At 36.4% G+C, this 14,123-nt stretch overlaps 1 protein-coding gene across 6 annotated transcripts; it reads right to left on the bottom strand.

Moving 5' to 3' along the window:
* LOC105161251 (zinc finger CCCH domain-containing protein ZFN-like) lies at positions 225-12,121 on the bottom strand. 6 transcript variants are annotated; one of them, XM_020693323.1, is made up of 11 exons: positions 11,740-12,121; positions 9,645-9,802; positions 9,156-9,218; positions 8,546-8,665; positions 7,619-7,888; positions 6,260-6,565; positions 4,210-4,867; positions 3,091-3,244; positions 2,197-2,433; positions 1,160-1,197; positions 225-766 (listed from the first exon to the last, which is right to left on the bottom strand). In XM_020693323.1, exons 1-7 carry the CDS (start codon positions 11,792-11,794, stop codon positions 4,586-4,588), a joined length of 1,254 nt encoding a protein of 417 aa, XP_020548982.1. In that variant the 5' UTR covers positions 11,795-12,121; the 3' UTR covers positions 225-766; positions 1,160-1,197; positions 2,197-2,433; positions 3,091-3,244; positions 4,210-4,585. The 6 variants fall into 6 exon arrangements, with proteins under 6 accessions (XP_020548982.1, XP_011077185.1, XP_011077184.1 ...); XM_011078883.2 differs by lacking the exon at positions 1,160-1,197 and having other exon boundaries at positions 2,197-2,459; XM_011078882.2 differs by lacking the exon at positions 1,160-1,197.

Genomic DNA, 14,123 nt, shown 5'->3' with positions numbered 1-14,123 from the left:
ATTGAGAGGCACTGATTGCCCTCGCATTTTGTGTGTTCAAAAACATGAGGCACTCACTCGCATTACATCTCTGGGAGTATAATAAATGTTCCAAGAATATGTCCACTGCAGTATATAAGCTGCTCCCCAAAACAGCGACAAATTTCAGACTCCGAACATCCAATACATGAACTAATCATCATATATCAGAAAATCATATGGACAGCAGTCAGGCTGGATTCACAATGTTCAATTATCATACCAAAACTCAACCAATAGTTTTTAATCACTCGAAAAGCAAACAAGAAACAAAGCCTGCTAGCATGGCTCGTCTTGATTTCTTAATTAAGTCCACAGGAACTCAAAATTAACTGGACATAGTCCACATATTTAAATAACAATATATCAACTTCTATAGATGCAAACTGGAAGCTAACAAGCGCGCATATTTTTTAAACAAGTCACTTGTTTTCAGGTACACCATGATAAACCCTGAGATGCAATTAGGTACCCTTAGATGTGGGGAGGACGATATAAACACCGTTATTCACATATTTGCTCAAAAGAAGTTGGTGCAGGACAAATCCATGCACTCAAACCCCTTTTTGCATATTTGTAGTTTCCATCTCTGCAGCTTTGCCATTGATTACAGCATTCACAGTTCCCATCTTTATTAGCTTCTCCAGTAGATTACAGGTAGTTTGTTCATGGAAATAGCAGACTTCAGAGACTCGAAGACAGAAGAAAATGAGCTCCTGGACTTGAGTTACCCACAAATTATATACATCTGAAAGAAAGCAACAAAAACACGTTGTTTAGAGTAGTGGAACACCAAATATTAGATTCAAAAGAGGGAAAGTACGTCACAGGGAAAAAGGACCAAAATATAAGGCAATTCAAACTTAAAAACCCTAGGCTACCACATGCAATCTATAAGTTAACTGACAGAAGGCCAGAAAGCAGCTACGCGATCCCATGCCAGAAGGTATATATTACTAATATGTATTCCTGAACTTCCCCACACCTAAGAAAAGTGATAGTATATGTATATGGTTATAAGCAGTGGAACGACTATAATTATCTTGTTAGGTGGAGCTAAATCAAATGTCAAACAATTTCTTCGTAAGTCAATACACTACATAAAATCGTAAGTACAAGAATCATGAAAAATGAGACGTACTATCAATGCAATTAAAGTGCCCAGCAGGCCAGCATAAACTGCTCAGGAAATAGAAAATCCAATATGAGTTCCAACCACAAGGGAAAAATGGAAATGTAAAAAGTTTATCTTTTACAAACAGCAAGGCATATATAGCTTAAACAAAAATCGAAGTGCATGAATAAACATTACATTCACTCTAAGAGACCAATAAAGTTTTCCATGCAAGGAGATTATTGGAATAAGAGCAGCAAATAACTCAAACAGCCAATGAAATAAGCCAAAAAGGCTAAGACTCGACCTTGCTTCCTTTACTTATTTAAAACTAATTACTTCCCACTCTGCTCGTACCACAAGCTTGCATGAGATAAATTAGCCTGGGGAGTGTCAGATGGAAGATCCTATGTTTCTTCACCGAATAATTTTCATTTTTATTTTTGTTTCCAGGAACAATTGGACAAATTGGCCCAGTTTTTAGAACATCTCAAAGGTATTCTTAAGTTGTTCTGTCATTTCACATTAGACTTTCTCATATATCCCAATGAAAATTTGCATTTAAAGAATGGTAACTCATACATATTTTCCTTAATTCGAACAAAGTCGCCTCCAGTTCCACCAAAGTCTAATCCAAAAATTCATTTTCAACAGCACAGATCATTCTCAAAACCAACTTTTTCACGTAAAACGGAAACAAACTAATACCTTTTTTTGGGGCATGCAACATTCAATGAAATAAATTACATGTGATGCTATGGAAATAAATGCAATTGTCAGAGCCAAATCTTCCCTCCCCCAAATTTATTGTCCTCATTTCCCTTTTAGGATGTTCCAGAATAAGATGCCATTTCCTAAAAGGAACCTTTTTTTCCCGAAACTATCGTATGAACCAAAGACATGATATGAGACCACTACCCCTCAACCATTACTTTTAAGTGCAATTGTCTAAATGTATATGAAATTTATTCAACTCATGTAAACCAGAAACCGGGTCAAATACGAACCCCCTAAGTTTAGGAAGGAGGGAGAATTAATCAGAGATCTGTAGAACTAAATTGTACCTTTTAGCTTTCAGGTAATGAGCGTTCAGCCTCCAGACTTAATTTGTCTAATTCCCTTCTCCGGTTAGTAGCTACTATACGAGCTTTTAAATAATTATAACTCTTGCTCCATCAAGACAAAGAGACTTGCTTCCTCATTAGCTACTTTTGATGCAGATACTCAGTACATAGGGAGGTAGACATGCATCATTCTCTCTCTTTAAGCATCTTCGCGCCATACCCTTCCGAGTTCCTACCCTAAATTTGCACGGCAATTGACAGCACTGTTACCACGAAGCATGGTCACTTCTAGGTGAGGAAGGAGAGAAGCGGAAAGACAGACAAACGACATTTATAATAGAATTCTTCAGTAAAACACTGATCTCCCGGCAAAACTTGTATGAAAAATAAAGAACGTATCATCTTCTCGTTGAGGTTCGGTAAGGTTTGAGAAGAGGAACTCAGAGATGTGCTTCTTTCTAGCCACAATTTCTTTGAGATCCCAATCCACGTTAATTACAGAAAGAGATTTGGAAGTCTATCTGCCTCTGAGTTTGTTCTTCTGTAGCTATGATGAATTTTCCAAATCATTTAAGAATTAGTCATTTCTGGAGGAGTAAATAGTAGATTGGCGATATAGATGGACAAACAAGCTCTTATTAGCTTCAGATACCGTGAAGCTACTCAAAACCAATTGAATTATGTTACTGGAAGCTTTAGTTCATTTGCAATTTTCCTGTTGCGGAGATTCAATTCCACCTATGTTACAAATAAGACCAAAGACCCACAACAATTGAAATTTGTCATACTTATGACATACAAAGTTGAACTCTATCTTCCTACGATCCTTTAGAAGACAGAAATAATTAGGGTTGATTTCACCATAAAGCCATTTGTCTCAGTTCTACAGCATACCTGCCATAATCTCTCAGAGTACTTGTTGCAAGGTATAGGTGACATGTGGCGTACTGAGCTTTCCTGGCTAAAGTGAATATTTCTCTTTCAGAATCCAGGGCACATTCAACAGCAGAAAGAAGCTGAATTTTACTACATGGTGCTATGGTGCTACCTACAGAATTGAAATAGAGATGAGTACCAAGGTATCAACAATTAAAGAGAACGGAAAAAAGATAAAAAAATCACCAGGGAATTAATTATCTGATTTATTTTTCGGCTTGCTCAACTGACGGACAATATATTTCATTATGCGACAATATATATTTCTTCCTTCCAAATTAGTTATGATTTCTGACGCCAATGACCAAAAATATATAATTAGCTTACGGAGACAAATATGTGTCTTGTCATTTTAGGATTCTAGTACGCTTCAATTGCAGGACAGCTTGCATACTATAATCCTTCTCTGTGGCATAATAGTCAGATATACATCTCAATTTTTCTCCAGATTTCTATGATCAAAATAGTAATGCGTTCAGACATTTCTCAACAGAAATTACTAGTCTCTAAGAAAACGCTTCAAACTAACATCTGATACAAAATACACTTCTGCTGGGTCGTATCTTCAACAAGTAGCAAATGATGTTACAGTTTTAAGTTGAATGCAGTTCCGATCTGATTCATAAAATTCAGCTTTCTGGTTGAAGGAAAAGACTAATAGTAGGATCTGTAGGGTACTTTGATATTTCTTAATGTCTGGCAGCTGATTTCGTAGGGATTCTCTAATTTTGTTCATACACCAAGAAGCGGCAAAGAAACCTAAACCAAACAGGAATCAGTTTATGAAGAAGCTCCCTCTAGATTTCTATTGCTTAATTACTCAACTATAGCACATTATATTACAATTTATACAAAAATAAATAAATAAATAAGAGATCCAATAATTTGACCAAATAAAGCAATTTATAAAGAAGATCCCTCCAGATTTCTAATAGCAAACTGAAGTAGCAAGTAATCAGTCATGATGTGATAAGAATTAGAAACTGATGACAAAGAGTGATTCATATGAAAAGAAATCCTAAGATGACCATGAGAACAGAACAATAACATCGCATGGCAGACAAGCAGAAAATCAACCATAGTTATCAGAAATACGTGTCCGGATGAGAAATAATCCTGGTGTTTGAGAAGACCAACACCGAGCCAGATGAACCCTGCTTGAAAACAAATGTTCAGAAGTGTCAAAGTGATTGATAATAGTCAGAAAGCGGTCAGGAAAGATTAAACGTTCACTATCGGCTCTAACAAATGCGAAAACATCTGCTGATTTATACATCGCGGCAAGTTTAAAGAAATCAATCTTGTCGACCGGACTGCGTCTTCAGAAGAGCAGATTTACTTAGAACTGAATCCAGTACATCTCCAGCCATGGAAATGAATTTACAGGAAAATGTCATATCTTCCAAAAGTTTCAAAAAGGTGATAACTTAATAGCATCTGGAAGAATATTGCATCACTCCGTGACGATGTTATTATCGCCAGAGGGTTTCTGTCTAGACTCTGAGAAAGATAACCGTTGATTGTTTGTGGAGCCAGCACCCACAAGCCCATCTGGAGAAAAACTTATTGCAAGAGTTCCTGGTGATGGAGCTATAAAATCACGAACAGCATTGCCGTCAGTTGATGCTGATGCCGCAGCATTATGTGCAAAAACTCTCATTGGATGGTCAAACTTGCAGCTTGGACCAAACTTGCATATTCCATATCGGGAGTAGAAAACACAAAGAGGCTCTCCCTAGAACGAAGAAAAATATATGACTAAGAGCTGTTCAATTGATTCCTGTAAATAGTCAAATAGGTCGAGTAACAAGACAAATAAAGAAACTAACAGGCCTCTTTCTCCTGCCCTCTAGTTGTTTCTTTTAACTTATTCTTCATATTTCCATGCCTCATTATTTTTTCCAATTTCTGTCTCTCCATGGACACAGTATGAGATACATTTCTGTTTTACATAGCGCAGAATCACATTATTTTAAAGATTGTCCATCTGAATCATCAAAGAGTAAAATAGCCTTCAACACAAATGAAGTTTATATCTATTTTCACCATTTTCACCATTCATCTTGTCATACTTTGCCATAGAGATCATCTTCATAGAATTAAACATAACCAAACACAACTTTTTTCAAAGCTGCACGTTATTCGTGTTTCTTGATTCCTCTTGGTCCACGTCACCTCAAACCCCTATCCTCAACCCAGACAACCATAAATAAGACGAAAAAAATAGAAGGAAACAAAAGAACATTGGAGAGCTCTATATGGGGTAAAGAATGGGGAAGACTTGATCAAATAAACATAAAAAAGAAAAGAGAGAACTGGGGCATGAACTAATAGAGACGATAACAGTTGACAAAAAATTGCACCTGATGAAATATGTGATTCCCTAAACCAGTGACTAAGCACTCAACAAATTCACCTAGAGCAAGGAAAAGTTTCCTCGCAAATGAGTTTAACTATTTATTTCTTGGTGATACTCGATCACATGTCGGGAAGAAAGGCGAAAGTACCAAAATCACCCAGAACAAAGAAATTACAATTTAGCAGGTGCTGTAAAAATTTTAATAGATAGTTCCTAATTTGTCATATGTAAATTTAAATTGATGGTTGCATTTCCATAATTTTCTTCAGGTAGCAAATTAGGGGTGTACTTGATCTCGATAAAGAATCTGATATCCTGAAATGAGATTCTTCTATTAATTCATTCCAGGGACTAGAGTTTAATAACGCAAAAAGGATAACCACCAAAAACAATTCAAGTTGACTGTATTAAAAGTATAGCTATTACCATATTGCAGTCTATAAAAGATCTGATTTAGTACAACACAGAGAAAATCAGTACAAGACTCACAAATCCACTCATATACATTGATGTCAGATTATAGATAAAGATGAAGCACCCTGAGAAACAAAAACAATCAAGGAAACTAAACTGAAGTTAACTGGTGATCTTTCACTAATAATGCCAATAACCCAACTAGTAAAGCAAGAAAAGGAGAAAAAGAACAACTAAAAATGCAGGCACAACTCATGTATGCAGTAAGATATTTTAAGTAGGAAAAGTGCAGCTGCAGTCCATATAGAGCAAACAAGAAGTTAACTTTCAGGACAAAAATCCAACTTCACTTACCGGCCTTAAAGGGAGTCCAATCGGACTCAACACACAGTCAGGAAGAGGGATGAGTCTTTCCCTGGGATGGTGAAATTTGCATACTGCTCCGAATTTGCAGTCCCCGGTCTTCATATAGAACTGGCATTGTGGCTGACCTGGTCTCTCAGGAAACACATTGTCTCTCTTAAATGCGTAATATCCAATGGGCAGAGTATTAGAACCGAATTGTGATCCCACATTTAAGCCTTCAACCTGGTATGATGTGCCATCATTCTGGATGTTTCCTTGTTGATTTTCTGAAGGAGAAACTGGTTCAACCTGGCCCTGGGAAAAAGCCATTTCCTAGCAAATTAAGACTTCACAGATATATGTTTAATCAATCCAGGTAAGGTCAGAGCACATTAGAGTTGTCCTAATAGGGAGATTGAATTGTGAGCAAACTGGATATCTATGGAAAGAACATCTAACTGCATCATGATAGTTTTGAACTAATATTAGAGTTCTCCTGCCATCCATCCTACACAAAATTGCCCATTTCTATGTGAAATAACTTTAATCTGCTATAAAGAGGTGAGATTCATCAGCCACACTATGTCAAGTCACACTACAATCCACTTGGAAGGAACTTGCACTCTTTAAAAAGCTCTCAGCTTCCAGTGTATGAGAGAGACATCAGTACAAACACAATGTAGGCCAAAATTATGCAACCAATCACACCTTTGGTTTTGCTCAAATACACCTTTGCTGCCAATTAACAGCATACTCTAGCAAGGTAAGCATATGGAAAAATGCCTACTCAACCACACAGCCCATGTGATCTGAATCTTATAGGCAACCGACCCGCAACAAAGGAATAATTGTAATAACTTTTGGAGGCACTCAAGAGAAGAAGATGCCCTAGAGCAATAGAATTTTGACAAAATCACAGCCATACCTAATGGAACAATGACAAACTGAATGCATACTCTAGAATGAAGCCATCTAAACAGGAACAACAAGCTAAGCTCATACTCTTGCATTACACATGGTTATATAGGCCATAATGCTCTAGTACTATCCTCTAACCATCTTCCCTCTTAAGTAATAGTTCTCTGCATGTCCTTCCTGTCAACCATCACGTTCTACTCGTGATTCTCCAGACTAACTTCTTTTTACACTGACTTCTGGTCCACAGACTCTGCCTTCGCTCTTATAATTCACATTTTTCTTTTGGTTTGCCCATATGAAGACAAGTATATCAGGGTTTGGCCCCTGATATGCATTCAGCTCTCCACTAATCAGTGAAAGATATCTATTGTAAGACAGTGCTCAAAACACTCTAGGAAAAATGAAGAAACAACAGGCATAAGGAGGATTATTAAACATCAGAAAGATTACACTGTATGTGTTCCATCCTGGAGCGGATGCTACTCCCTGAGACATAAACAGAGGTGCATAACTTGAAGGGGTTTGCCACTGTGGATTGGGCAATAAATGAGCTCTGTGAAATGACAGCTGACCGGTTGTTGGAGACTGAATAGGAGGATGTAGAGCAGAATCACGTAAAGGGACCATCATATTATTAGATGGCTGAGGATGGTGGAATTTACAAGTCCTCCCAAATTTGCAGAGTCCATTTCTAATATAATATGCACAATTGATCTCATTCTGTACGGAACCACATAAGCAAAGTAAAATTAATAACTACAAATTCACCTAACAATGATACAATGAAGTGAAGTTTGTTTAAAATGATATACTTGCAGTGATCTAAAGCAGACAATAAAAATGTCCTACAAACTCTACAATGTATCCTCACGCAAACACATTCTTTGGCAAAGCACAACCTAATTTTCCTAGTACTTTACATATTCCGCTTTCTTCCCCACCTCCGCTGGTACAGTCATGGCTGGAAAGTACCCAGCTCACAATGTCTGGACCATTTGTCTGTAGGAGTTATTTGTTCAAATTGCTTTCTTTATCATGCTTCAGACTAATGTTTGTGAAATGCAACCGTACCTGGTTCATATTCCATAGACTAAAACTACAATCTCTTTTCACCATTGTGAATTATTTCTTTTTACAACATATTACGAGAAAGTGTTATCTCCCTGGATATCACTCAATCACAAAGGAGCAACATTACACATAAACTAACATAAGGTTATCTAATACATGATCTAGAAAAGCAAAGCATAATGTTATAAGAAAATAAGATATAAAATAAGAAAGACTTTAATCAGAATGTGTCATGGTTGACCAAAACTAAAACTGGATAGAAATAAAATTGACAAAAATGACTAAGAGAAAGCAAAATATCCGAACCGGGCGAAGTGGATAACCCAAAACATTTAGAGCAACTCTTCCAGCAATACCAAGTTCGTCCCTAGGATGATGAAATTTGCATGTTGCTCCAAATTTGCAGGTTCCCGTTTTTAAGTAGTACTGGAGAAGATATCAAATATTCAATTGGAAAAATACACAAGAAACTGATCAGAAACAAATAGAGCCCTCGGTCAAATTCTTTAGTTGAAGCAATAAAAGATAGCAATACATAAAATGTGAATCCTCCAAGGCCCAAATTAGATTCATGACTGCAAAAGGATTTTATGACACACTGAATCTGTAGATAACAGACTTGGTAATAGACAATTCAGATAGGAGAATTGCAACAAGTTTTTTAGACTCTGCATGAGATTTTGCATTTTGGGCGAGTAGCAGCAGTATTTATGAAATCTTGGTGAGTTGAATATATGAGAAATGCCTTGACGTGCAAGCTATCATCCAGGAACTCTTAACATCAAGGGAACAAGAATGACTTTTTACTAGAAAACCTAAACAAACATCAAAAGAGTTAGCCTAGACGATAGACGGCCGGAATATAGCTGATTCCTGTAGCACCAAAAACAGAGACAAGTGCAGTATGGATGCATACCTGACATTCAGGTTGTCCTATTCTTTCTGGATACTCGCTTTTCATCCTTGCTGTGGCAATAGCCTACAGTTGAGAGTCCAGAAAGTTATCAAATTGAGTTGGATAGATCTAAATAGAATAGCATGTGAAGGAAAACCTGAAGATGCAAATCTACTTCAACAAGTATGCAGTAGGTTTCCAGTTCAGTTGTTTCATTAGTTTTAAGTTCCGGTCAATATCAGGTGGTACATGGATGTAAATACTCATTTAGTTTTATCATTCACCATTTCCAGATCAAACCACCTACACTCCAATTTGAGGAGATGCAAACTTGAAAGTGTTTTTCCTTTTTTTATCCCTCCTTCCATCAGATTGGTGTTAGGAGCAGAGCATGCTCAGCAACTAAAAGAGTTATCATAAATAAAATTGGACATGTAAAGACATTTCTGTTTAAGTCCATTAGATAAAAAGATTCATCAGCCACTGAAAGTAAAAACGGTACTCTCTTACCAGTGTCCTGTTGAGTGGATGATTAAATCGGCATGTAGCACCAAATCTGCATAGACCAGTCCGAATGTAGTAAGAACAATCTGGTTCACCTTCACGCACAGGATAAGGTCCAGACTCCATTTGTTCCATTGGTCTCATGTTCATTTGCAACAAAGCATCTGAAAGAATTATATCTCGTCAGTTTGTGAACGGCAAGGTAACTTAATGTGAACCATCATTGCCTGTCTCTATCATACTTACCAAACCTACTTACCATATATTTTTTGCCAAGGACCCATGAATTTGATATTTGATTTTCGAAATAATTCTATCCTTTATAAAACAGCTGGAAAGAAGAGTGTCCAACTTGGAAATAAACCAAATTCTCAAAATAAATGGTTCATAACACAAAAAATGCTAACAAATTGAGATGTCCGCTTTTCCCATTCTTCAAGGCCATAATATTATTCAACAAATAAAATTCGTCAAGATTTCAAACATATTTAGGAGGATGGATTTGAGTCCTCCAATTCCAACTCCTATACTTCAATTGCATATGTGAAAAACTATAATTGTGACGTCATCACAGAAATTCTCCTCCTACATGCTGGAAGAATGACTTGGAAGATCTTGAGATGCTAAAAATTAGTAAATTTCCTGAAAAAGGAAATGGGAAAGGGAAAAAAGGTAAAAATGCATTAAAGATGCTCTGTGTGTATCTCTACAATGGCTCTTTGTGTTTCTCTGGAAAACTGAGCTAACAAAACCTAAAGAAGAATAAACAAAGCCTAAAGAAGAATAAACAAAGCCAGACAGTTGATTTATGATATTCAATGAAGCCAAAATTTATGCATGGAATCAATGGATAAGGATCATAAATGGTGATATGCTGTAAGAAATTCCAAATAATGATCATAAAAAAGAAAACCTGATTATGAATAGCTCAGGATTTGGATGAATTCACAAATAGATGGTAGTTTACCATCATGAGTTATTACCAGCGGTATTATGCAGACATCAACAACCGATAAGAAAGCTAATGCTTGGGGGGAAAAAAATTGTAATGCAAGCTCCATCATAAACCAAAAAAAGAAGAAAAACCCAACCAAAATATCAATATTTTAGTAACTCCCAAAATCTATTTATTTTCTTGATCTTAGTTCTTATGGCAGAAAGCATATGAAACTATCAGCTGACATTAGTTTGAAACCCCAATGCAGTTTATCATGAAGTGCGACCACCACCCTGGCGTCTACATCGGAACCAAAACCACCAAAAGAGTATTTTCAGGACCTAACTGATTTGGCGTTTTATTTCCTAAATGAAGCTGTCCTTTTATAAAACAGCTGGAAAGAAGTACCAGACTTGGAAAAAGTTGTAAATCTTAGCACCAAATTCTCCAAAAGTTCACAAGCTAAAGTTCCAATTCTCTTACATGGTGAGGCTCCCATGTCTCAAAATTTCATTTACCAGTTTAACATTTTGAGCTTATACAAAAGGATCATATATTTCAAAAACCCCTATACATTTTCACCATCCACTTTGACTTGCACGCTTGAAATAATCCCATCCAAGAGATTCTAAAGAAGGATGATGCAAAAATTAAGTTGGTGGGGGAGAGAGGAACTGAGATGCTAAAATCATTAATTGCCTGCTAGATGGATAAGAAAACAAGAAGAGAAGAAAAAATAGCAGTTTGAACAAACAAGAATCAGAAGAGAAGAAATAGCAGGGAAACTGAAAGTGACCCTTGAAATTTCATTTACAAAGCATCAAATTTAGGCACGAAAGAGTGGTAACGATCACATGGTGATAATAAAAATCAAAGACAGTACATATAATTAGTTCAAAGAAATGATCGTGCAAAAGAAAACAAGAAGAGAGAAAAAATGCAGCAAGAAAAAAGGGGAAGTAGTTGCATTATATAATTAAGTAATGGGTAAAGGAAAAAACAGCAGCATGCAGACATCTGATTGTGTTAGATAAATAAAAGGTGAAAAAGAAAAAAATTGATAGGGAAATTGAGGCGGGGCAGTGGAAGGGGAGCAGATGCAGGAAATTGCATAAGAGCAAAGGCGATAACAAAAAATGAAAAAGTAGAAGGGAAGAAGAAGACCTTGATGGGAGGAGGAAGATGAGGAAGCGGAAGAAGCAAAGGCAATGAGCGACATTGGAAGGAAGCAGCCACATATCACAAGTGATTCAGTAGTAGTAGAAGCAATTAAGCGTCTAATAATCCATCAGTCACCGCTCCAATGACGCCAGAGTTGGGCCGCCGCAACACCTATTACAATACTACTTTATGGAAAAGCAGAAAGGGTGGTGGCGGTGGGGGTGGTGGTTGAGGGGCGTTAATGGTATGTCTTATATTGGTATGAAATATGGCGTTGTGTCCTCTCCACTCCCCACACAAAGACAAATACATTACATTAGATGGAGAAGAGTGAGAGAGGGAAGCACCATTTTCACACACACTATGACCCACACCCACACCGACACCCACACCCACTCAACCATGGTTTGATACATCTCATTTATCCCCAATTCAATATTTCTTTTATTTCATAAACTAAATAGTAGCCTTCCTTAAACTAAATAAACTCTTTAAATTTGTTAGAAACATCATCTATTTTAAATATTTATTTTTTACTTTTTTATCTATAAGATTATGATACTAATTTAATTTGAATTTATCTTAAGTATTTACCTAATTCTCATGTCTCCATCATATTTTGTATTTAAATAGAAAGAAACCTATTATGCATCTCTCCATTTTCTAGATACACTCAATTCTATCAATTTTCTCCGTTAAACAGTTTTAAAACTTAACACTCTATACGTTCAATTTTTATTGCTTTTGTATGCTGCAATGGGCATATCACACTTTTTCATGATATTTTTTCATGCTTATTCAATTAATTAATAGTCTCCACCCTTCTTAAATTTTAATATTTATTTATATTTTACACTCATTCTCGGTGTGGTGACTATTATTTTGATATTTATCATAATACTTTTTTATTTTTTACATATTATTTTTCATGATATATACTTAAATTTATTGAGGTAATAATCTCTATCTTTTTCTATGTTTTCTTTATTAAGTTTTAATATTTATTTCTCTTATGGTGTTAGTTCTTTTAGATTTTTATGATGATTGCTTGATTTAATTTTTGTAGAGGAAGATATAAATTTATTTGGTGTTAATATGTTTATAATTTTTAATATTTATTTATATAATTTTTTTATATTTAATTTAGTATTTGATGCCCTCTAAAGTAATTGAGTCAAACCCACGAGTTAGGCATACTAGCTCAATCGGCTAAGAGCCTAGTTGGCTCACCAGCAGGATGGATAAGGGCCAGCTAATAGGACAGGTAAAGTCCATCGGCAGGGAAGAAAGCCCCACAACCTTACATGACACTTTACTAAATTGGTATGCCCAAGAAATAAGCCTATTTCAGTTTGACACGTCATCATATAGCTGGATGGACACGTCATGTAGCTTGCAACACATTTTTACACATCACCCTAAAATATATTTTTAGGTGGTTGCAATTAAACCGATAGCAAATGAGCTGGAAAATCTACGAATAACAGACCCCCGGATTTTTAGGCAAATTTGCCAAGATTTCATCCAGTTGGTAGATCTTAGTCAATATTTATCCAAATTGTAAACGGTTGGTTTTGGACGATAACCAACTTGAAAAGCTTTCTAATGACATATGGAATTCAGTAATTTACCTCAGATCCAGCTCTGTACACGTCTATAAATAAAGGGCTTGTGCAGTCATTTAGTAACATCTCTCTTATTCTTCAAGCTCTTACTTCCTTGAATTATTCAGTAACATCTCTCTTATCCTCAAGCTCTTACTTCCTTGCATTACTCTCTCTTGGATTTGAACCAATTCTCAGCTTATAATTTTTACTCTCCACGAATAATTGTAATCTTTAATCATATTTTACCATTATTTTCACTTTATTTCAAGGTTTTCTTTTAATTCCTTATTTAATTCGTTAACTGACTTAAGCATCAGAGTGTTAACTTTTATTTGTAGAGTTAATCCCCGATAATATTAAAATTTTCTTGAAGATCATTCGACCCTTGTGGTGTAACCAAATTTCTAGTGGTGCCATCTGTGGGAACACTTGAGCTTTGGTATGAAAAATGACAAATTCCAACAATCGAGGTGACCACGGATCTTACGAGGGAGACTCTTCCCACATCTGGACTTGTTGTCCACCTGTGGACTCCACTTTGGGAGATGTTAACATCCCTGGTCCACATCCAGCAGTAGGAGTTAATGCTCCAGTCCCGGCCCCAGCTCTTGACCAAGCAACTGGACCTATTGTTTTGGATCCGCTCTTCTGCGAGTAGTTTCGTCAATTCATCATGGAACCATCAACTCAACCCTTTGATGGTTCTCAAGCCAGCGGAGCGGGACCCTCTTCCCAGCTGGAAAGAGGACGAACACCAGAAAGTCAAGGTATGGACGACCA

The sequence above is a fragment of the Sesamum indicum genome, linkage group LG4 (assembly GCF_000512975.1).
Source record: "Sesamum indicum cultivar Zhongzhi No. 13 linkage group LG4, S_indicum_v1.0, whole genome shotgun sequence".
Classification (NCBI taxonomy): domain Eukaryota; kingdom Viridiplantae; phylum Streptophyta; class Magnoliopsida; order Lamiales; family Pedaliaceae; genus Sesamum; species Sesamum indicum.
The sequence above is the reverse complement of the archived record's forward strand: the minus strand, read 5'-3'. Positions and strand labels throughout refer to the sequence as shown.

What these genes read in the sequence shown, in the direction of transcription:
- LOC105161251 (XM_011078883.2), bottom strand. Translation starts at nt 11,794, where the DNA reads ATGTCGCTCATTGCCTTTGCTTCTTCCGCTTCCTCATCTTCCTCCTCC. An exon ending in ATCTTCCTCCTCCCATCAAG is followed by an intron (nt 9,803 to 11,739) that starts GTCTTCTTCTTC and finishes TAATTCTTTCAG; the next exon opens with ATGCTTTGTTGCAAATGAAC. An exon ending in CAGGATGGAACACATACAGT is followed by an intron (nt 6,566 to 7,618) that starts GTAATCTTTCTG and finishes GCTTTTTCCCAG; the next exon opens with GGCCAGGTTGAACCAGTTTC.